This window comes from Aulonocara stuartgranti, assembly GCF_965226115.1.
Source record: "Aulonocara stuartgranti genome assembly, chromosome: 18".
NCBI classification, from domain to species: domain Eukaryota; kingdom Metazoa; phylum Chordata; class Actinopteri; order Cichliformes; family Cichlidae; genus Aulonocara; species Aulonocara stuartgranti.
In genome coordinates, this window is record NC_138954.1 from 10,503,363 (window position 1) to 10,525,864 (window position 22,502).

General features: G+C 42.6%; 2 protein-coding genes across 7 annotated transcripts; both read right to left on the reverse strand.

Moving 5' to 3' along the window:
- Positions 1-50: 50 nt before the first annotated feature.
- fubp1 (far upstream element (FUSE) binding protein 1) lies at positions 51-13,084 on the reverse strand. 4 transcript variants are annotated; one of them, XM_082513261.1, is made up of 19 exons: positions 12,907-13,084; positions 12,400-12,490; positions 10,585-10,620; positions 10,412-10,448; positions 10,270-10,316; positions 10,088-10,159; positions 9,939-9,996; positions 9,612-9,774; positions 9,419-9,517; positions 9,216-9,311; positions 9,022-9,124; positions 8,515-8,754; positions 8,051-8,211; positions 7,801-7,952; positions 7,638-7,714; positions 5,707-5,832; positions 5,306-5,380; positions 4,777-4,839; positions 51-3,363 (listed from the first exon to the last, which is right to left on the reverse strand). In XM_082513261.1, the coding sequence occupies exons 1-19, from the start codon at positions 12,997-12,999 to the stop codon at positions 3,188-3,190; spliced, it is 1,965 nt and encodes a 654-aa protein (XP_082369387.1). In that variant the 5' UTR covers positions 13,000-13,084; the 3' UTR covers positions 51-3,187. The 4 variants fall into 4 exon arrangements, with proteins under 4 accessions (XP_082369387.1, XP_082369386.1, XP_082369388.1 ...); XM_082513260.1 differs by having other exon boundaries at positions 12,367-12,490; XM_082513262.1 differs by lacking the exon at positions 5,306-5,380 and having other exon boundaries at positions 12,367-12,490.
- A 1,351-nt stretch (positions 13,085-14,435) lies between these two features.
- Positions 14,436-21,750, reverse strand: slc25a24l (solute carrier family 25 member 24, like). Of its 3 annotated transcripts, none has more exons than XM_082513694.1 (12): positions 21,484-21,750; positions 21,127-21,188; positions 20,043-20,418; positions 19,824-19,950; positions 19,348-19,435; positions 18,888-18,999; positions 18,634-18,792; positions 17,699-17,836; positions 17,504-17,614; positions 15,357-15,524; positions 15,143-15,281; positions 14,436-15,048 (listed from the first exon to the last, which is right to left on the reverse strand). In XM_082513694.1, the coding sequence occupies exons 3-12, from the start codon at positions 20,163-20,165 to the stop codon at positions 14,861-14,863; spliced, it is 1,353 nt and encodes a 450-aa protein (XP_082369820.1). In that variant the 5' UTR covers positions 20,166-20,418; positions 21,127-21,188; positions 21,484-21,750; the 3' UTR covers positions 14,436-14,860. The 3 variants fall into 3 exon arrangements, with proteins under 3 accessions (XP_082369820.1, XP_082369822.1, XP_082369821.1); XM_082513696.1 differs by having other exon boundaries at positions 20,043-20,156; positions 20,295-20,418; positions 21,127-21,750; XM_082513695.1 differs by lacking the exon at positions 21,127-21,188 and having other exon boundaries at positions 21,697-21,741.
- Positions 21,751-22,502: the final 752 nt, after the last annotated feature.

Here is a 22,502-nt window from a genome sequence, read left to right on the forward strand (position 1 = left end):
AAATAAAGACTGAGAATGTCCTCCTTTGAAATAAGACTCCACAATAATGGTCCAGTTTATTTGTTACAACTTTAATGAACATGGCAACATTTCAAAACCAAAAACAAGTTAAATTCAAGAAACAAACCAATAGATTATACACAGCACATGAAACCTTGATTACCTCTAAGGCATGCTCCTTGTTTAGTCTTCTACACCCCTCGAACTCTGTGTTGAAACACTGAGTGTCTCACGTGTACACAGCCCCAACAAACAGTGAGTGACCTTATTTTTACTACAGAAGTGTTTTAAACTGATAAACCCCAAAGTTCCTGTCCTCATCCAACTTTCTAAAGCACATTCCTGTCTGCTGAAAGTTACTCATGAAGGCATTCACAGCGATTAAAAACAACTTTCAGACAACTCTAAACAAACTATGGCATCATGGTTAAAAAGAGACAAGTCAAACCGGGCAGCAAAAACAAATCTAACCAACACTTTTTGCAATCAAAGAATTTAAATTTCATTGGGTTGCTGTTTTTTTTGGGTTTTTTACCTTATCACTGGAGCTCTTGAACGGTCTACGTTCAGCAGCAGGATAGACTCAAAGGATTCCTCCTTTTGTGTGTAGGGGGGGGGACAAACTACGACACGGGCCTGATTCTACGACCTAAGCCTGCAGCATCCTCCAACACTGTGAGCGAGAAGTGAAGGCGTTTCAATAGCAGATTTGCACTGCACTTGAGGGCAGATTCACACCACGACAGGAAAAAAAATTATTAAAAATCATGTATTGAACCGTTTCGTTTCTTTGACCTAGCAGTTTAGCATGCAGTTTTACACCAGTGTCAATCTAAAGCATCGACATACAGTCACTTTCAGACTTACCAGGGTGCAAATATAGAGGCTATTATCATATTAAGCAGATTCGACATTACCTCCTATGCAACAACCTTTTCACTTGTCAAAACTTCACATCATGCAGTTCATTCATGGGAAAAAAATGGGCTGTGAATTTCCTGGACATTTTCTTTTTGTTTAATGACACAGGTAAGCATTTGTTTGCATGTATGTCACTGGACAAAAACACTGGTTTTCCTTAGGTTTCGCTTACCTGTGTTATTGCAGCAGAACCTAAGGTGCAAGGTCTGGGATGACACTGCAAAGATCAGATATATATGTATGTATATATTGCACTCTTTGCCGTCAGTGAACAATGCAGTCAAAGAGATCGTTTGGACTTTAACATTAACAGCCTTTCACAGCAGTGCTCATTCATAAAAAAAAAAAATCATCATCAATACTGAGCTAATCAGCAGCACTTCCACTACTAGCATTCCACATGCTTATTATAAAGGACATATTAGAGAGAGATTATCAGCAGAAACCTAAGCATGCTACGCTGGAGTTATGCAGGAGATTTCTAAGCAAATATATTGCAATGAATGGCATTTTGTTTTTAAAAAGACATCAACTACACAATGGCAAGTTGGCAAATATTCAGAACGCAAAAAACCCCCAACATGGACATCCTTAAACAGTTCCTACCAGCAGTGTAACAGACCTCAGTTCAGAAATCCAACTACCTACACAAACAATCTACAGGAGCTGAGTAAAGAGAATCTCAGAAACATGTGGTACAAGAATCATCACATTCTGAAGCGCTAAGCCTCTCCTGAGAACATTTCATACTTACCCAAAGACAAAGGAGGGAGGGGGGGAGGGGAAAGGGCAATATTTGAGAAAAAATAAAAAAAATACTACATCGTTGGCAGTTTATAAAGCGTTCTTTCTCAAAGTCAAATCACAGGTTTTTTGTACTTACATTACAGGAGGGCTCAACTGATGGATGCCGACTGCTTAACCACCCCAGACCCTACAACATCTACCACTTTTTGTTGCATCGTTTTATACTTTTAAAAACATTCTTTTCAAAAAAAGACAAGTGTAAACATGTGAGTTCACAATTGGGCAAGACAAATGTTTCAATGCATTTTTTCTCTCCCTCTCTCCTTTTCAAAACAATTTTACCTCACTGTCCTGGAAAAAGAACAGCACAAAAGGTAGATGGATATATAACACTAAAAATATGCATCATTTCTTAGAACCGCATGTTGAGAAGGATACTTGGCTTACCGCTTTTCTAAACTTGCCTGTGGAGGAGGAAGTGACTATCAAGGGAGGCAGCAAAAAATAAAAAAAATATATATATATACAGTGCAAACTACACCTCAACAATATCAGCAACCAATGCAAAAAGTGAGAAGGAATGCCACAGCAACGCAGGTAATGCATGAGATCACGACACACAGATACCGTCGGCTTTCTCGTGACAAACATTTTTTCTACTTGCTAGAAATAATATGAAATATATATAAATAACAAGTCTGAACCACCCGGCATCACTGCACGCAAGTAATGTGACTACGAGTCTTATAGACAGTTGGAGAGAGACAGGACAGCACAATTTGGTTTTGGACAATCAGTTCAAACTACAACGCCCACCCCACCTATCCCCCCCCCCTGCTCAGCGGCCTCACGGTAAAACAAAAACAATCATACAGAAATACATCTCCACCCCAACTTACCAACACAGGAGGTTTCAGTTTGTTTTATTGCAAAAAAACACAACAGGCAAGAGCAATTTTTAAAACTGAGATGATTTTACATGGTAATGTCTACAGTTTAATAAACATGACTTCTAACCACATTTAATGTAGATACAGGGCTGGAATGACCATATGTATAATTACCTCACTAAAAACAAAGCATTTACAAGAAAAAAAGAATAACAAAATGGAAAAAAAAAAAAAGAGAGAGAAAAATCAAAGAGGACGTGTTCGCCGGGTAATCTGCCATCTATGTGAAACACTTTCAAACCAAGGAAATTTAAGATCTTCATCAAGGCGTCTGCATCCAAACATTTAACAAAGGATTTTGTTTCGACAATGTAGCATTTACTTTATGTCCACTTCACATTACTGGCCCTGTGCAGAAGAAATACATAGAAGATACATTGCATGTTAACAGCAGAAACAGTGGACTCAGCTTCCCAAAATAAAAAGCTAAAAAGCCTGTGTAGGAAGGAAGGTGGTTTTGGTTAAGTGTGTGAGGCTGCTGCGGTCACCGGAGCCCTGTGAAAACCTGAGGAGTGAAGCGGGTTACGGTGCAAAACGACTGAGTGTACGTGAATGTGGACAGCGCATTATTATCGGGGCGGGTGTACCTGGGGAGCTTGTGGCGCCGCGCCCATCGGCTGTGGGTTGGCCGTGCCGTAATAAGCGGCCTGCTGCCGGTAGTACTCCGCCCAGGCCGCGCTGTAGTCCGGCTGGCCTCCAGGTTGAGAGGCAGCCGCTGCCGCTGTGGCCTGAGGGGCCGCTTGACCTCCAGGGGATAAAAATAATAGAGAAAAAAATAAGTTTGTACAGCCAAGAAGCTCAAGGTCAAGTCTGAAGTTTTCTCACTGCACCTAAGAGACACCATGATAAAATTCATGAATGCTTTTTATAGAACTAAAATATAAGGAACAGAAAGCCAAATATGCTTCTCTGGGTTAGTTACACAAGCCAACAAGGCAGCTATTCAACTAGGGAGGCTCCTGGTGACTCATCTGCTAGACACTCAAAGAAAATAATTTTATTTTAAAAAAATAATAATAATGAGTCTTTAATATAAATTAAAAAAAAAAAAAATCAGGCCAGTTTAACATGTTTGAAGTCATTAGTTACATTCCACAGGAATCAAATTAACTTGTACGTGTCACTGAGCGTGGCACTTTGCATTTAATGGTTATGTGGTCAGTTCATGTGGGATTTGAACATTAAATCGACCTCATAAGTGTCAAGTCAACACCCTGCCGAAAGATATCTACTCGTTTGGCTGTGAATGCCCTGTTCACTACCATGGATTCCTCCTCTGCGTTTACTTTTTTTTTTTTACCAGTTTTGGAAATTAAATCAGTGAGAGAATAACAAATATACGGAATAATAATAATAATAATAATAATAATAATAATAATAATAATAATGAGGAGAAGAAGGAGAAGAATAATAATATAAAAGTAAAGAAGTAGAAGTATATAAAGCAGACCAGCCAGACAAGAGCACGACAAAGGATATTAACAACCATTAGACATAACACAGCTTTCCCAACATACATTCAGCTACTATTAAATAAATTGTAAAAGTAGAACAAAAAAAAATTCAGGCCACAGTAAATGCTTCCAATCTTGTCAGATTAGATTTATAAGAAGGGGAACGAACCCGCCACTGAGGTCTCTTGGTGGCGGGTCAGAAACCTTCTTCCTTTCTATTGGGCGGCTGCGAGAACAGCAACTCTACTAGCAAGAGGGCTGCTTGTGGAGGCAACCACCCTTTAACATCAAACACACTCATACTTAGAGCTGGAGGAGCGATGAGATGTTATTTAACTAGACAAAAGCCTAACCTATGCTGTGTTAGGAGTAGTACGCTTGTTTTCCTCCATGCTAGCATCCAAAACCACAATAAAGGGTTATTACACCAGGCTTTAGTTTCTTATACTACTATACTATATACACTAAAGCATGCTGATCTTGGTCTTACTCTCGTTGAATGAATGTAAAGTCTATGATGCAGCATGTGCAAGTAAACATTTATAACTCATCCAGCTGAAGAAACAGAAGGTGGAAATGGGGAGGAAACAAACCAGTCACATTGTTCTACAGATGTGCATGTCGGGTGGCAGTGAGAGTTACAGCGTAGGGTTTCAGACATATCTGCGGCGCGTTTTAGCACAAAACCCTGCTCGAGCACTCACCTTGTTTCTTATAATACTCCTCCCAGGCTTTCGTGTAGTCCTGAGGTTGCTGACTCTGTTGACCTGCAGAGTGAAAAGGAAGAAACACGTTAGAGCATTCAAGCATCAAATCGAACCACAAAACATAAACAATGACCCTACATTGCTTATATGCACAACCCCACAAGTCAAACACTCATCATTTAACTCCACAAAACACACACACTCAATAACAGTAAAACATTCATAGCACATGGAAGACTGTGCCATCAGTGTGGATAAAGCCCTGACTTAGTCTAGAAAATAATCTACTCTGAGCTGATAAAGGTGGATCTGTGTCCACAGCAGTCCTGCAGATAGTCAAAGTGTCCCAGTCTAAACAGCACAGCCGTCAAAAGTCAAACAAAGTGGAGGCACACTTGAAAACGCTCCACGGCAGGTTAGTAATGCTCACAAATACCCAGACCTGAAAAAGAAGCTGACTAAATGGCCGAGGGCTGTTTAGACTGTCTTGTGTTAAGAGGTGTACACTGAAACTACGTTCATATACCCATTTTCTTGTAATATTCCTCCCAGGCCTTGGTGTAATCTGCCTGTCCACTCTGACCTGCAGCCTGTGGGTCACCTGTTAAAGAAAACGGTACTTGTAATTAGTCAATCATTCTCAGCAGTTTGTCCTCCACCTGCCTGGGTTGGGCTGTCAGCCTAGGGGTGGTGGAGGAAAACTACCCTGTTCCTGGGGTATTTAAAAAAATGTTAAAAAGCTGCTCTGCAAAAGCAAAGTCATTTAAAAGTTGAAACCAAACCAATTTGTGTTTGTTAGTAACACAAATGAGACATGAGCACAGCACACTATCAGGTAAGTCTACTGAACTACACTGAGCTTGTCTGAACACTTTCCGTTTCTTCTGCTCCTCTGCTTTGCTTTAAGTGAAAAAACACTCCGGTTACCTTGGCCGTTGGCTTGACTGGTGCCGGGCGCTCCGCTGGTCGGGGTCATGGGAGCCTGCGGCTGCTGGCCGTATTGAGCGTAGTACGCTGCCCACGCTGCTGCGTTGGCATCCGCTGCTGCTTTATCTGCACGCAAGAAACAAGCTGGTAACCACACAACAGCCAGGACTCATTCTGGCAGCAGCAATGTTGTGCCTTACTGAAGACGTGCAAAGGCTAATGCTAGCCAACTGTAATAAGACACCATGTATCGTCAAATCTGCTGATGTAATCAATACTTGTGTTTTAGCACATAAATCTCAAATGCTATAATATTTTGAAAGCAAATATTTTCAAGAAAAAAAAACAAGAGTGTCAATAAAAGAGCATTTACTTCTGTAATTACTTTTTGTGCCTACAGGGGGCACTGCTTCTCCCCAGAGTGCAAATTCATAGTTAAAAAACAAAGCACCGAGCTCCTTGGCCCTGAAACTTCACCCTTTAGCGCTTTCCAACATTTATCCTTGTGGTGGGGCGTGGTTTGCGGTGCCGTGCGGACGCACCTGCACGGCATCCGCAATCACGCCGGCCGTGTTAAAACACGGGGACTCAGGGGTTGGTGTGTGTGTGTGGTGTGACGTGAATTAAATAAAGTTGGCTCTGAACGTTGCGTGGTCCCGCCGTGCCTTATTCACGCCACATTGGTGCCGAAACCCAGGAGGCAGCACGGCGGGTCCGTATCGGAGTCAGGGAATGGAGGAGCTGGCCCGGAGGGTGGCCGAAATGGCGGCCGCCCAGCGGGAGCAGGCGGCGGAGGTGCGTCGCCAGCAGGAAGAGCTGCAGGACCGGTCCGAGCGCCACCTGGAAAGGATTGGGGAGCTGGTGGCGCTGCTCTGGGCCTGGGCGCCACCCCCAAGTGTGTCCCGAGGACAGTGAAGCGGTGGAGGAGCCGTCTGGGGCACCTCGGCAGCCGGAGGTGGTGGACGAGTCACGCGGGGGTCCGAGCCTGCCGGAGGAGGAGGAGCAGCCGGGTGAAGGGCTGCTCCTGCCGGGAGCGGTGGAGGAGCCGCTCCAATCGGAGGCGGAGGACGAGGCGGGCGAGGGGCTACACCTGCCGGAGGAAGAGGAGTCGCTCCACCCAGAGGTGGACGAGGGGCTGTGCCTGCTGGAGGCGGAGGCGCAGTGCGGGGAGCCGCTCCAAACGGGAGTGGCGGAGGCGGAGCAGCCGTGCGAGGAGACGGAGGTCCCTGCTCCAGAGCAGCCTGCGCAGCCGGAGTTGGAGGCAGAGGAGCGGGATAGCCCCGCTAAGCCGGGGGTCGGCGGGCTGGCTAGTCCAGCCTCGCTGCCACCAGTCGATTCTGCGCGCCTGACGTCTGCCCAGCCGCCTGTGTACAGGAGCTCACAGCCATGCCTGTGGGGCCGTGTCCGTTTGCTACGCGGCCGACCTCCGGACCAGCTTCGCCGTTGCCGCTGGATGCGCGGGCGGCCACCAGAATGGACGCTTCCCCGTCGCTTGGGCTGGGGCGCCGATGTTTTGGGCCGAGTCTCGCCCCAGTTCGCGGGGGGGGGGAGTAGGTTCGGCCAGATTGCTCCCCGGCCTCAATCGGGCGATGGGGGTATGTGGTGGGGCGTGGTTTGCGGTGCCGTGCGGACGCACCTGCACGGCATCCGCAATCACGCCGGCCGTGTTAAAACACGGGGACTCAGGGGTTGGTGTGTGTGTGTGGTGTGACGTGAATTAAATAAAGTTGGCTCTGAACGTTGCTCCGTGGTCCCGCCGTGCCTTATTCACGCCACAATCCTGTTTGTTCCATTGTTTTTCATTTTGTTTCTGTTGGGTCGCTGTATTTTATGACTAACAGATATACTTTCTAACCTCTGAGTATGATTTCAAATATTAAAATATGGCAAAGGGCTTTTCACATCAAATGCCCCCATTAGCAAATACTCACTTGGATCAGGCTGGCCCTGCTGCCAGTGTGGGTAGCCGTTGCCCCATCCCTGAGGCTGATATGGAGCAGGAGGACCACTGAAGGAAGAAAATAAGTAACCATCATCTCTCAGTCAGCCATGTTCAGATATTCTTACTATCAAAGAGGAGGCAACTGTACTTACTGTGGTCCGGGTGGGCCCTGATTGTATGGTCCAGGATTGTATGGACCCATGGGAGCACCAGGGGGTCCGGGTGGTCCTGGAGGACCATGTGGACCTGGTCCTCCATGTGGGCCAGGAGGGCCATGTGGGCCACCCATGGGAGTGACAGGTCCCTGATCAGAGAAATGGTGCGGTCAGTATAAGAGGGGTAAATAAAAAATAAATACCGGAGTCTTCACATGGAGGCTAATTATAAAAACAGTTAACTCACCCCAATTTTCTCCTCCACTAGTTGCCGGGCGTAGTCGATCTGCTGAGGAGACCCTCTGACTGTAAACATCTTAATGTTGGGGTCAGCGTTGGGCGGAGGATTCCTCTGGAGCTCGATTCTGGCTCCCGACTGCTGGCTGATGCCCTTGATTGTCTCACCACCTGGAAGAGAAACATGGTCAGAGTTTACAGGGAGAAAAATATTTTAACCGTTTTGGTTGACCCTTTCGTCTCTCTGATCTCTCTACCTTCACCGTGTCACTCTCTATTGTGTGTTCAGGTCTCAGATTATAGGGTTGGGGTTATCCATCAGCTTGTCAGCGTGGTGCATGAGTTTTCATCACAGACCATACACATTTTAAACCATTATTTACTCCATAAGGTGATTACTAAGAGTGCACTACACTCCTAAAGTTTGTTTTAATAACTGAGCTCGAGCCCCACTGCTGTTGAGGAGCGACTTACCTTTCCCAATGATCAGACCAGTCTTCATGGTCGGGACCGTAAAGGTAAACTCTTGGAGGCCACCAGGGGGGCCCATGTTCCAGTTGCCCTGACCGCGACCGCGTCCCCTGCCACCTCCATGCCCTGGAGGTCCTCCCGCCTGGACGCTCCGCAACAGGTCGGAAATGATTTCTGCCGCGTGCTGAGCCTGGTCAGGGGGACCCATGATCTGCGCTATCCTGTCTGGTGTGGTGCCATCATCTGGAGAGAGGAAGGAGGGCGATTTGAGACAACTGAATCACAATTTCAGCTTTGATTTCTATTACTGCTGTCACATTAAACAAATATATACTTTTCTAGTATTTCCTCTAATTATGCCTCTAACCAGCGATGCACTGTGCATGTGTTCAGGTCTCAGATCATAGGGTTGGGGTTATACATCAGCTTATCAGCGTGGTGCATGAGTTTTCATCACAGACCATTTTAAACTGCTTGATTTGCTTCATGAATGTCATGTTAGATGCTCACCTGGTTTGAACTGAATCCTGACGCCTGTGTCATTCTGAATTTTCTTGATCATTTCTCCATTTCTCCCGATAACAATTCCTACTGCAAAACGTGGGACAGGAACCTGAACAATAAGAGGACAGAAAAGCAAAATTAACACGATCCAAAAACCCTGGTCAACAACGTGATGAATTAAACAAATGACAAGTACTGACATCTAAGCTGTCTCCTCCAATCCTTGAACCGTACTCGCTCCTCTGCTCCCTGAAGCCCTGATCTCTAATCAGCTCCATCACCATCTCTTTGGCTTGCTGGGGAGACAAAGTACATATTATTACAGTACAGTCTCCATGTGGAAGACTTGGAATTTAAAAAAAAAAAAAGTTTTATGACATCAAAATCCCAGCTGAAGTCTCACCTGAACTTTAAAAGGTTCTCCTGAAATGCGTAGTGGTTTGTCTGCGCCTGTGTTTTGGGGCCCATCTTGGATCATGACCATTTTCACTCCAGCTCGTTCCTGCAAATGAGAAAATAAAACAAAAGGTGAGTCAGTAGCAATCACATCTAATTATCTCTATATTTTTTTTGTCTCACTTTGACTTGAGGCTCACCTGAAGGCTTTTGATGGTTTCTCCTCCCTTGCCAATGACAAGTCCGGCTTTAGAAGCAGGTACCATAATCTCCTGAACAGTCATTCCTGGGCCGTCGTTGTGGTGGAACGCTGGGGCCGGACGCCCCTTCTCAACGATTTCTGTTAGTAGCCTCTTTGCCGTCCTTAAGGGAGAAAAAAAATTACCATTTTGTTTAGTAACGGATAGTAGGGCTGCTCGATTACAGCAAAAATTATAATGGCAACTTTTGGACTTTGGTCAAAAATACATTGCTGCCCACACCAGCTTCCACGGGAATTCTGCATATGAAACAGGGGTGACACTTACTGGATTGATTCTGGTAATCCTGTTAATGTCACCGACCGATCTGGCATCCCTCCGCTGTCTACAAGAGAGAAGACACTGTAAACACAAAACCCTCCAAAAACAGTTGGTATGCTCCGACTTCTCAGCACTGGCAGCAAATCCAAACCTACCAGGGGCAATCTGTATTTTGCACCCAGACTCCTGCTGGAGACGTGATATTTGTTCACCTCCTCTTCCAATAACTAGAACAGGCAATGACAAAAAACAAGTATAAATATCAAATTCTAAGAGCACAGAAGTTATGCTTTTTGGGGTTTTTTTTTTTTTTGGTTTTTTTTAAACAAACACTTACTGAAGCCAACCATGCCATCTGGGACCTTGAATTCTTCTGATGTTGACCTTAGGATAACGGGAGATTAATCAACATAAACTTTATAATACAATGAAGCCAAGCACAGTATGTGAACATGTTTAAATTGATAATGCCCGTTTACCTTGGGGGACCAGCCATTCCTCCAATACCTGAAAAGGCTGCAAGAAGACGACCAATTAGCCAAAAGAAGACTTAATAAAATAAAATACAATTTTGAAGAACCAAATTTCACATTCTTGCACATATTTGGCCTTTTTAAAGTAGTAAATACAACTGCACCTTCAGTTCACTTACCATCATTTGTAGCCACTTTCTTTGTCTCTGGTTGGTCTGTGAAAAAAATGACATAGCCAGTGTAAGTACCTCTCATTATTCCCATGCCACATCACATTATTAGCTCCCCCCCAATCAAAGAAAAAACAAACTGATTTTACACATCTAAAATTCATTTGTCAACACTACGTGGAATTTAAACAGTTCAGACAGCTGGATTAGACGCTCATCTGCCAGCTTCCTGCATGCATACTTGGCTTGATATCCTATCTGAAGATGTTTAGTCCTACTCAACGCTGATGCTAAATCCTCAGTTTTGTTTAACATAATTCAACAATACTCTGCAACACAGAGCTACACTGTAATGTTCTATCTGCCAGATTATTCAAGCAGCCAGAGTCCTTGCACTTATTAACTCAGTAATGAAGTCAATTCATTGGCTCCAAATTAGAAATAAATCACCATTGAAGTCCCTGTATTTGTTCAGCTCTCAAAGGTTTGTTAACCCCAGTTCTGACTTGATCAGTGCCTATAACCCGATTATACCTCAATTATACCTCTCAAGCAGGATGTCAGATTTTTCAGAAGAATACCCCCAAATTGTTTTTCCAACTCAGAAATCCTGAGATGTCCCGCTAATCCCGATTTAACAATCTTAGATGAGGGTAGAGAACATAAGCAACAGAAAAGCTGTAAAAGTCTGTAAATCATCATTGTGGATTTGCGACTCGCTAAATAAGACATGCTGAGATCAGTGACCAGCGTCTATACAGGAACATGCTGCAACTCACTTTTTAAGTGAGGAAGAAAAACCCAAAACAAAAGTAGAACAAGAACTGTGCTGCACTGCTAGTAATGCGTTAATAGCTCTGTCTTGCTGAGGAACAAAACAAATCCTGTTTTTCAGCCTTCGCTAGTGGAACGCGCTAAACTCAGGAGTGTCACTCCCAGCGCCAAGATCTGAGGCAAATACAAAGCAGCATTAAATCCAAGTGTCCTGAAGGTGCTTTCAGTTGCACATAAATCATACTTCCGTGCCAGAGCTACAACGTAATTATTGGAACTCCATTTTAACCCTACGCCCCAACCTTCTACATACAACAACTACACGTCAGGTCGGCGCATACCCCAACAACTTGAATGCTGAGGAAGTTAAGAGTTAATAACTGTGTGTGTGTTAACTGGTCTTATTTCTTTGTGAAGTACAGTTTGTTTGTTTTTTATTTTATATTAAGTTTCCAAACCCAGAGAAAGTAAATAAACCCAGATTAAGCATTATAATGTAATTAAAACCATGATTTTTCCCCCCAATCTTTTCCAGACTTTATAATCAGTACATGTGTGAACCAAGCAAACTGGAAACTGTCATGCTTTCATTTTGGACCACATTAACCACCAAAAAACATCTACTTAACCTGTTTATAGGCTAGTAAAGCTAATTACACCCACTCACGCCTTAACCAATATTTGCCCCCAGTCTGGTCCACTCAATCAAAAAAAAAAAAAAAATGATTTGACACATGAAAATATTTACAAGACATTAGAAGATAAGGTAAAACCATCACCCTAAACACATGCCATGTGCAACATACTGCTGCCTTTTAACAGGTTAGTAATAATGTACAGTGTTAGATCTAAAGGTGAAAATTCACACTGAGAGGAAAAAACGATTAAAAAAAACAAAATAACTGGGTTATGGACGTTAAAACAGAATAAATGCATTTCAGCAGCTGCTAAAAAATGAAACACAAAGGCAGGCATTAACTAGAAAGACTTGCATTGAGATCGATTTGAGCCACTGACCGATATTCAGGTTAGGCATGGGAAAATACCCACCAGCGTCCTCCAGGGGCCTTTTCTGGCCCCCGTAGCCGAACTCGTTTGTCGGGGGTGCCGCAACTCCGTCCCCGCCAATCTTTGCTGCGATCTGAAAGCAAAAAATGAAGCAACAAGAGAACACGTGAACTCCCGAGATCATGTATTTGTTGTTCGTATCTCTTAAGGTGCGTTTGGAGAGGAGAGGCGTGCTGCCTGCGGCCTACTGTCCTAGCCGGAAGTCCAACAAAGGGGAGCTTCAGGTTTCACTTTAGCAAATCGGTTAATTTTGCTACAACACAAAAACACCAGCTTGCATTTAACTTATACAATTATTATCTTATTTTTTAACCACTCTAAGCTGCGATCTGTTGTGTTTTCCCGTCTGTTTTCGTTTTCAGAGTAACGCAACGTTAGCTTAGCTCAGCTACCTTCAGAGCACAACGACAGAAAGCGCCGAAAACTCGCAATTCGTTCCCGGCCTGCGGGATATTTTTAGCCCGAGTGATTCCGTAGTCGTCTTCTCACCTGTCGTGCTCGTTGCAGAGCGTCTTTAAAAGCGTCGTTCATGCCGCCACCGGCGTTTGAGGACGGGGGAGCCACGTTGCTGTAGTCTGCCATATCTGCCTGCTGCTGCTCTTCTCCTCCTCGGCGCGATAAGATGGCGGCTCGGTCTCACAAACGGGAGGTGGTGGGAGACACGAGAAACTCGCGGGCCAGTGTTTGCTCTCGCGATAACGGCCTCACGTGTGTCACCAGAGGAGATTTGGAGCAGGAATCAGTATCAGACGACCTTTGAAATGTACTGCTGTAGAAATACTTCTTTTGAAATTTTACTTGAGTAAAAGTGCAAAAAATATGAACATAAAAGCGAAAAAATTAAACATTCTTATCGTGTTCAACAGCATGTTTCAGAAGATCACTTTTAACACTGGTTTGTAATAACTGATAGATAATTGGGGCTGATTTTAAGCTTCAGTTTAAAAAAAAAAGCAAACTGATTATATTTATTTTCTCTCTATGTCCTCCTCCTCCGCATTCACAAATCTTCTGTGTGGTCTTCCTCTTTTTCTCTTGTCTGGCAGCTCCACATTCAAAGTCCTTTGTCCAGTATATTCCCTATCCCTCCTCTGCACATGTCCAAACCATCTCAGTTTTGCCTCCCTAACTTTGTCAGAGTCCAACAATTGCACTTAAATCAGTAATAACTTTATAATAATATTTCTTTAGTAACATGCAGTGCTGTCTTTTGTTTATGAAGACAAGTTGCTTGAATCTTCATGGCATAAAATACTATTATCTAATATTCAGTAAGGTTGAGGTTCTGTGCCAGCTATAACGAAATCCCAATGAATCCCAACGAAATCTCAGAGGAGAAGCTCTTTGCACTATAAACACGGATAAAATGTCCCATGGAGTTTGTTGGTCACGTCGAAATCTTATAACCTGAGTGCGATGGATCAAAACTTCACTGTGCTCATCTTTTTTTTTGTGACATATGAAATTTTATTTTATATATTAGCATTGTTGTTGGTGAGTATATTGTTTGCTCTGTGCGGCTTTACTATTTCCCTCAATAAGGATGATCTCACAAAGAATTCACTTGGCCTATGTGACCCTTAATGACTCACACGATCAAGGCATGGATCAGCGACTCTCAACGACCACTTCAGCGTGACAACGGCACTACGGGTTAAATATTTGAGACTGACTTTTAGAGCTGAAGAGTCCTTTCAGGTAAATGTCTTCAAAACCTGAAAAAGATTTATTCCAGAAGACTTTCACTCCTAAATCTTTATTTTAAACATGACATTAAATCTGTTACTCCTGAGATTCACACACTTAAATTGAAAATGATCACTTTTGTAAATGTATAGAAATGTAGATATCTCATTATCCCCATCACTACCATCCTCCTCTGTCACACCAACCCTAAGCAGGTCCTTCACTACATCACTGAATTTTCTCTCTAGCCTTTCTCTTTTCCTCCATCCTCCTCTCTCGTTGCTTCCTAACATGCCTTCCCCATCGCCTCTTCCTTTGTCTTTTCCCAACAGTAGCACAGTTTCTATCAGCATGCTTTTGGCCAGCAGGACCAGAGGTGATCGTTGTTAACCCCAGCCCCAGTGCGACCTCCCCCATTCATCCAGGCTCAGCACTGACACTAGGGTTACAGATGAACACTATCTGATTCATGCTATGAAGTATCATTTTATTATACAGTCAACACAACAACATATTTTCTTATTTTAAAAGAGCATGTCGAGTAGCCAGCTGTTACTCTTGGTTATTACATATTTAAAGTCAGTCAGATTATGGTTCCATGCTCGTGGTCAACAGAAAATATAACAAAGCAAATCCTGCAGAGTTAACCATAACTTCGTGATTGACCTCATTTCACATCTCAGGCATTTTTTTCAGACATGTGTTTGGATAATTAACAAAAATAAAACTCACAGCTTTTGCTTTTTTTCTAATTTCCTCAAGACTCCAAGGAGGAAAAAACATTTTCAAATTTTCTAGTCAGAGTGTAGTTCATTAAGGCACACGGTATCGCCCTGACGAAGCTGGCTCCCATGCCATTATAATATCCTTTAATTCCATATCTTTCATATATCCCAATCAGTCCCGGTAATACACCCGAGGCTGGCCGTGAATCTGATCTGAAAGCTGAAGAACAAGACAAACAAACATGAGTAAAACATTCCCACATAAAAGCTTCATATGAAACTGTAAACTGTGCCGAATGAATGAGAGCCGATACCCTGCGCTTGCTGCTGAGTTCGGATCACCGCCAGCGGGTAACTGGTGATTTGTCCAGAAGCGAACGCCACAAAGCTGAAGAAAAACAGTTTGGAGTCACTGTTGTAGGCGGGATCGCTTTTTGCCCAGCTCATGATTGACTGCAATTACAAAATAAGCAATTAGCATCTTTTCAAAATAAAAGTTCACTTGATCTCTGTTGTCTTCTGGCCCACCTGATGAACAGCACACTCCACACCTGCATAGGGGATCATACAGAGGATGCTGGGCTTGAATCCTCTGTAAAAGGAAGACAAAGACTCGCTTCTATAAATGGATCGGGCACACACTGCAACACCATGGTAAGTGCCAGCCTGCTGCAGGTTCAGCCTCACCTTCAGCACCTGTAGAGAAAACAAGAGGAGAGTGAGACTGCTAAAAGAGATCCCCACTAATAAATTAAAGTGGGTCTATTAGTCTCAATTCTTGGACTCTACTAGAGCAGCTTTGAGTGATTCAACAAATTTTACATTATCATACAGTTTAGCTAATGCTGAACTTTGGTGAAGCCTGTCAGTTCATCTATTGTCTGAAACAAGACTCCTTAATTCCTCAGCCTCTAAACCAGCTTTCTTCAGGTTTGCTTTGAGTAGCAGTGGGGCTTCACAGCCACAGAGATCACAACCTTTTTTCCTCACCTAATTCTCCAGTCACATGTTTCCATTGTATAACTATTCTCCAAACACTTGTCTGGCAGTAAATTTTTGCTTTTGCTTGTTTCCTACCTCATGTTTTTTTCTTTTGGTTCCTTATGGTTGCTACGTAAAATGCATATTCCCCAACTGGCAACTGGTTGCTGGCTCAAAACCCTCGTTGTGATTGCATTGGTCATTAACAGGTTCAAATGGAACATGCAAACTTGTTTGCAGACACTGGCCACTTACTCTGTGAGTTTAAGTGGCACTTTAAAAAGTGCAGCTCAAACCAGAAACAGAGAATATTCACCATTAAAAGGAAAGCTGTGCCTTATTGCTGCAACAAACATATCTCAAAAAGCACACATTTTACATTAAAAGGGAACAGTTTCCCTTCTTAAAAAACTTCACCACTTAGAGAGTAGTTTGCAACTGTTTGGAGACAATTCAGGATCTTCTTGTGATACAAACAATTGCAAGGAGTTTTTCAGTGCAGCATTGTGTAACTGTTTGCAAACATTTACTCACTATGGATGGCTAGCAGCCTCCACTAACCACTCTCCAACGGCTGCAGAAGAAATGCTTTTTCCTAGCAACTGGTTGCTGACTGGTCTCTAGGCATGACTGGAGCCCTAACCTGCCATGTTGGTAATAATTTGGGGATTTTGGGCTTTTACATTTCTGTTAACTAGACTTCTACAGGGGAAAAAAAGTTTATGTAGCACATAGTAATTCAGAAAAGATACATGTCCTGAAATAAGAGGGGATATGAATATATACCATTTTACCCATTTGCTGTGCTATCAACTGTTTATGATTCAGAATACCTGCTGTATAATTCATCAAACTCAAGATGACCTCATGCTCAAAACACCAGAAAACCAGAAAGATTAAAATATGTAGTGAAATACAAAGAGAAAGGTTAGTAGTTAGAGGAACAGGGGTTTGCTGTCGACCGTGCATCTTTTTTGTATTTATTCACGTGCTCTGTGTGGGATGGGAGGAAGAGTTTGTGCATTTTGGTTTTATGATGCTCGTTTGTTTTTGTTTTTAATAAAAAAAAAAAATACATTTATTGTTGATAAGATGGTGTTGACATGATGTTGATATCATCAGTGGTAACATTTTTGCTTGTATTTGGGCTGCTGACTGTGGAGGGGTTATTTGAGACTTTAGTGTGACGAACGCAAACAAAGGAGAGCCTCTAAAAATATCAGAGCACGCTGGCCTCAGTACAGAATGTTAGTTTAATGTTGTTATAGCATAAAGGGGAAAAACTGAGTTGAATAACACAGTATCCTCCAGTTTCTCATAATGTAAGAAGCAAAAGCTCAGTTTTAGTATTTTCCTCACCTGTTTACTCCACATTGCCGTGGCGATTTATCAGCCTCAAAGTAATACAGAATACAGTTATTCACGGCCATGAGATTACAGATGAAGATCACTGTTTCCCAGCATCTAAAGTATTTGTGTGGTTGTTCACGCACTTCCTCATGGTGATTGTTTAATATTAATATTGGAACATGTGTTGTTCTCTTTGGAGATACTGTAGAGACTGACTCATTTGTTTATGATAATAAAAAGGCTTTATAATGAGTCTAACAATGACAGAGTAACAATTAAAACAGTCAGTGATCTGCACTTCAGGACAGAAATGTTAAAGTACTCAGATCTGCCACTGATCTGACCTCTAAGGGGTAGAAGACAGCGTGAGCCACAGCTCCAGAGATGCAGCCCAACCCGAAACGCTGCTGCACTGTCAGAGTCTGCTGGGTCCTGTTTTGGGTGTAGACCTTCATCTAAACGGAGCAGAGGACATCTGAGTGTGCTAATCAATCGGAAAAAAATAAACTGTACACCAACAGCTCAATGCTCAGCCTCACCTGGGCGTAGATAAGACACTGAAGTGTCGACTGTGGCGTTCCTTTCAGCACGTTGACAGCATTGCCTTGCCACATTGACCGCAAACCACCTCCTCTCATCTCCTGAAAACCCTGGGAGAAGGCCTTGGATCCATACACCTATTGTGGAGACAGGAAGTCATTTTCAGTGAGGTGCAGGTGTGCAGTGATGTGGAACAGTCACAACAGCAACACTTTTAGGATAAATATAGGTACATAAAGTTAAAAGCAAGATAAAAGCAACAGTTTGAATGCAGGTCATAAAAATAAGGCAGGCAAGCTGATAACAGACTGTTTTTAGAGCCAGAGATACTAATGTAAAACTAGGCCGGGCTCACAGCCAAAACGAAACATCCATCCATCGTCTTCTGCTTACCCATATCAGCGCCACAGGGGAGCTGGAACCCAAAAATTTACATTATCTTAAAATGCTAAATAGCTTTAATGTTTTTTTCTGTCTCTCTTTGTTAGCCCTGTGACAGACTGGTAACCTGTCTGTGGTGTACATCTAGGATAAGCTCCAGCTCTCCTGCAACCTTGATAAGCAGTTAAGAAAATGGATGGACAAAAGAAGCATATTTGCTTATTAATCTATACTGTGACACGATGTTAAAACATGAGTGGCTCTTTTACAAAATGATTCAAACCTTTATTTAAGCATTTCTTAGAGCCATTTCTTTGCAGCAGGAACAGCTTTGACTCTACAGGCTTTGTGCACCTGGGCTTTGGTAGTTTATCTAATTCTTCCTGACAGAATTTGCGAGTCTTCCAGGGCCACATAATAGTTACGCTGAGTGATGTAGTCAGAAACTCTGTAAAACCGCTGAGCTTGAATAATTATTACATAATTTGTGTGATGTTTCTGAAACATTTTCCTTTTCCTTTTGTCTGCAGTGCCTTGTGATAGTGGAGCTGACCTGAAGTTGTGTTTTAAGGCGGTCTATGGGTGCCGTCATGGTCCGGGACACAGCATCCGCCAGTCCTGCTGACATAACAAATGTCCTCCAAGCACTGAAGCCTGACGCTTCTTCAGGGAACTCAATGGGGATCCCGCGGCTCTCCCCGACATCAAACACCTGCAGGAGTACAAACAGGAGGACTTAACTGATCACCTTTTGAGGAGACATTTTAATCGCTGTGTAAATGTAAAGCATAATGGGAATGATCATACCAAACTGTGTTTCCATGAGGACACTAGCTCCCCGATGTTATCCACAGGGTTGAGGATGATGTGGTGCAAGAATTCATCCCAATCCACCGTCATCGAGTTGTCCTTATCCATCCTGATGTTGCCAAAGACAACGACACTTGTCAAGTTTCAGGAAATAAAGCTTTCACATCCCGTATTAACATCACATCATTTGTCCATTTTCAAAACAGCAAGCTGAGTAATAATCATTTATAATTCAGAGATACAACAAGTTCAGGTTAGCCAGGTAGTGAGTCCATACTGAGGGATCCTTTTAACCATTCGTTTAATCTGGCAACCCAAAATAATCACGATTATGCCTTAAATATATTTTATTTAATGCTAATTATGCTAATTATTTTAAACCTATATGCCAAGTATAAATGCATATATACTCAAAAACAATAATGAATCTATGAGGTAGTGGGCAAGAAAATCTTACATTTGTATAATTTTTTTTGCATTCGGCTTTGAAATGACCACTCCTAACTCCTTAAACAAACATATGATGTCCTCCTGGTCAATGAATCCTGATCAAAGAAGAAATGCACAAAATTACAAACAGATACTGCTCTTCCTCATAAGTGAAGTTTCTATATGATGTGCTATGGTCCCTGAAATGCTGCAGGTCTGTGTACCATAAACAGATCTTTTGTTTGCCTGCCAGCCAGTCGTGTCTGACCTTGAAAACACATTTCACCATCAACAAAATAAAAAAATGTATTCAGGTTATCGAGGAAAAGTCATGTTAGAACACACTTTCTGCAGAGTTATGTTCATTATGTTCTTTAAAGGACAAAAAAGCAGGAGGCGCAGATCTTAAAAACTGATTTAAGTCCTCACATACTTCATTTTGTATCATTCATTTTTTTCCTCCAGAAATGTATCACTTATAAGGCGGTAAGACTTTCAACTCACCACAATTATTCTTATCAAGGTCATGAAAGTGAATTTTCCACTTCCTCTCTCTGTCCATCATGTAGCTGAGGAACTCTTGATAATCCAGCAGGCCATCTTTGTCTCTGTCATAAGACTCGACGATACTCTACAAGAAACAAAAACAGCTCTCTCAATAGCAGGTTTAAAAAAACAATAATAATACCGATGCATATAGATGCTATTAAGAATATTTGTTACCTGGACCTTCCCATCCGCTGAGATAATACCATGCTTCCTCATTTCGTCTTGTAGCTCCGCCACAGAAACGAATCCATCCTCATTTTGGTCCAGTTTACTAAATAATCCACGAAACTGATCCATGGTTCATGCAGAAAAGCAGTAAAATTTTCCAGATGCAAACAGAAAAAACCTTTAAAACCTTTTATTCGTTGCAGGACCTTTTAAAGGAGATTTTAAAACATTCATTCATTATCACCAGAGATGATTGACCTGCAGCTCTGCAGAGGCGCTGACTCACTGGCAGAGAGAGAGCTTCTATCAGCGGTTTTTGTAAAACTCACTTCCTCTAAGGAACACCAGGGGGCGCTGTGGCTGCAGGAGAGGCCACCTTCATCTGGAATAGACACAGTGGCCTCGAACCTGTGATCTTCTGCGTGCTATTTATACAAAATGTATTATTTATTTTTTTAAAAAGGAGACACATCTTGCAGATAAAGGAAACTGCTGACATCAAGAATTCCAACCAGTGGCTAGAAAAAGCTGACCTCGAGCACAGCACAGAGGCTCTGATCACAACAGCGAGCCTCAAAGCACCAGATGCCTAAAAGCAATCGTCTGCCACACTCGATAGGACCCAAGATGCAAGCAATGCAAAGGTCCCACTGAGACAGTCCTGCACTTAGTAGCAGCATGTAAGATGCATGCTGGCACACAGAGAAGCACTGGGTTTGGATAGTACACAGAAATGTCTCCAATTCCCAGTGGAAGACAGGTCAGCAACTGCTGTCCAACCAACAACACATCCATCCAACACATTCTGTCATCCAGCTGCCAGTAAATTATTGTAAAAATTACACATTTACAGAGTCATGACAGAGAGCAGAAGACTACGGTTGTGATAGATGTGCCAGTTAAAAGGAGGAGACCAAATGCACTGAATAACTGGAGCAGATAGGAAAGGAGGAGTGGTCCCAGTGGTTACAGGAGTATTACAGGACCTGTAACCCCCAAACTGGGAGAGTGGCTCCAGCAGATTCCAGACACAATATCTGAGAGGTCTGCAGTCCAGGAAGAGCTAAGTACTAGAGGAAGACACACATACCAATCCACGGGGGGTTGGAGGCAGTCTAGCAGACTTTGGTTTCAGTGGCTCTTCTCCAGTGACTGATGGTGTAATCCATAAGATAAAAGAAGAAGAAGAAAAAAAGCCTAAACTGCTACATGTAAAAGGGAGGAAAACAACTTGAGGATAACGATGAATTGCTTGAATACGGATTTTCTGTGACTTTGGGAGTTTGAGTATTTCAGAGTTTGGTTAAATATAGTTTTGTGATTTTATTGTACCACGTGTTTATTGTCTTTATTTACATTTTTACCCGCATTCCTGGTTTGTTAAGATTAAAGAAAACGCCAAATGTTATAGGATAGTTAAGATACTGACATATAAGATATTTATTACCTGGGCCTTGTCATCTGATATACATACAACATTTTCCTCCAGATAAGCATGGGGAGTTTCAGAGTTTCCATTGCTTCCCATTGGCTGTCAGTTTTGTGCGATGACGTCATGGCTATAAACGACATCAAACACAGTGGCTGGTCTTTTTTCGCCTCTCACCTGGATGATGTGCAAAGGACCCCGGTTTGGTGAATGACGAGTATCGCCACTTACTTTCTAGAAAAAGCCGCCAGATTCCAGTCCACAGCGTCCACTTACTGCCACTCATACCGGAAAGCAGCTTTTCAAAATAAAACCAATTTATTCTCATGTAAGGCAAGTAAAAATGTTCTATAAGAAAAAAAAAGAAACTAAAATAAAAATATACACCTACAACATTCAAGGAGTTTCTTATATTTATTCTATTTCTTAATAAAATTCACCTCACATTAAACATATCTCAGTAGGTTTCTTTATGAATTTAGGTTGCTTTATGAGAAGGTGAACAGATCTGCATTTTCTCTTCTCACTGTGAGGCCTGGGGGAGGAGCTGTGGTGGCATGGAAATGTTTTGCTGCACTGTTGGGGATTTATTTAGAATTAGAGGTAACACTTAACCCACGTCAACATGCATCAATTCAGCTCAGTGGATAAAGAATCAGCATCACATAACCGGAGCTCAACAATCTGGGTCTAAACCTGGGTGAAGCTGGTTGATCTTTGTGCCTGAGAAGACCATATTAAGGGTTTCCCCTCTCTGTGACGTCATAAAGAGCCAAGAGTAGACAAAACTGTATGAAACAGAGCATTTAGAGGAGTCAGAAGTCTGAGCTTTTGGCTCATGATTGCCTGTACATAACCTCATTATTTGAAACTTTGGCCTTGTTTAATGTGAATATCCAGCATTATAGTCGTGTACATACAAGATGTTTTTAAAATGTAGAAAAACAATAAGAGTAATGAAAAACTCTACAATGAGAAGGTGTGTTTCAAATTTTGAGTGGTGCTGCATAAACAGCAGAACTGTATGCTTGGTAACA

What these genes read in the sequence shown, in the direction of transcription:
- slc25a24l (XM_082513694.1), bottom strand. Translation starts at nt 20,165, where the DNA reads ATGGATCAGTTTCGTGGATTATTTAGTAAACTGGACCAAAATGAGGAT. An exon ending in GCAAAAAAAATTATACAAAT is followed by an intron (nt 19,000 to 19,347) that starts GTAAGATTTTCT and finishes TGGCAACATCAG; the next exon opens with GATGGATAAGGACAACTCGA. An exon ending in CCTCATGGAAACACAGTTTG is followed by an intron (nt 18,793 to 18,887) that starts GTATGATCATTC and finishes GTACTCCTGCAG; the next exon opens with GTGTTTGATGTCGGGGAGAG.
- fubp1 (XM_082513260.1), bottom strand. Translation starts at nt 12,999, where the DNA reads ATGGCAGACTACAGCAACGTGGCTCCCCCGTCCTCAAACGCCGGTGGC. An exon ending in CATGCCTAACCTGAATATCG is followed by an intron (nt 10,621 to 12,366) that starts GTCAGTGGCTCA and finishes TTTTTTTCACAG; the next exon opens with ACCAACCAGAGACAAAGAAA. An exon ending in AAACCATCAAAAGCCTTCAG is followed by an intron (nt 9,518 to 9,611) that starts GTGAGCCTCAAG and finishes TCTCATTTGCAG; the next exon opens with GAACGAGCTGGAGTGAAAAT.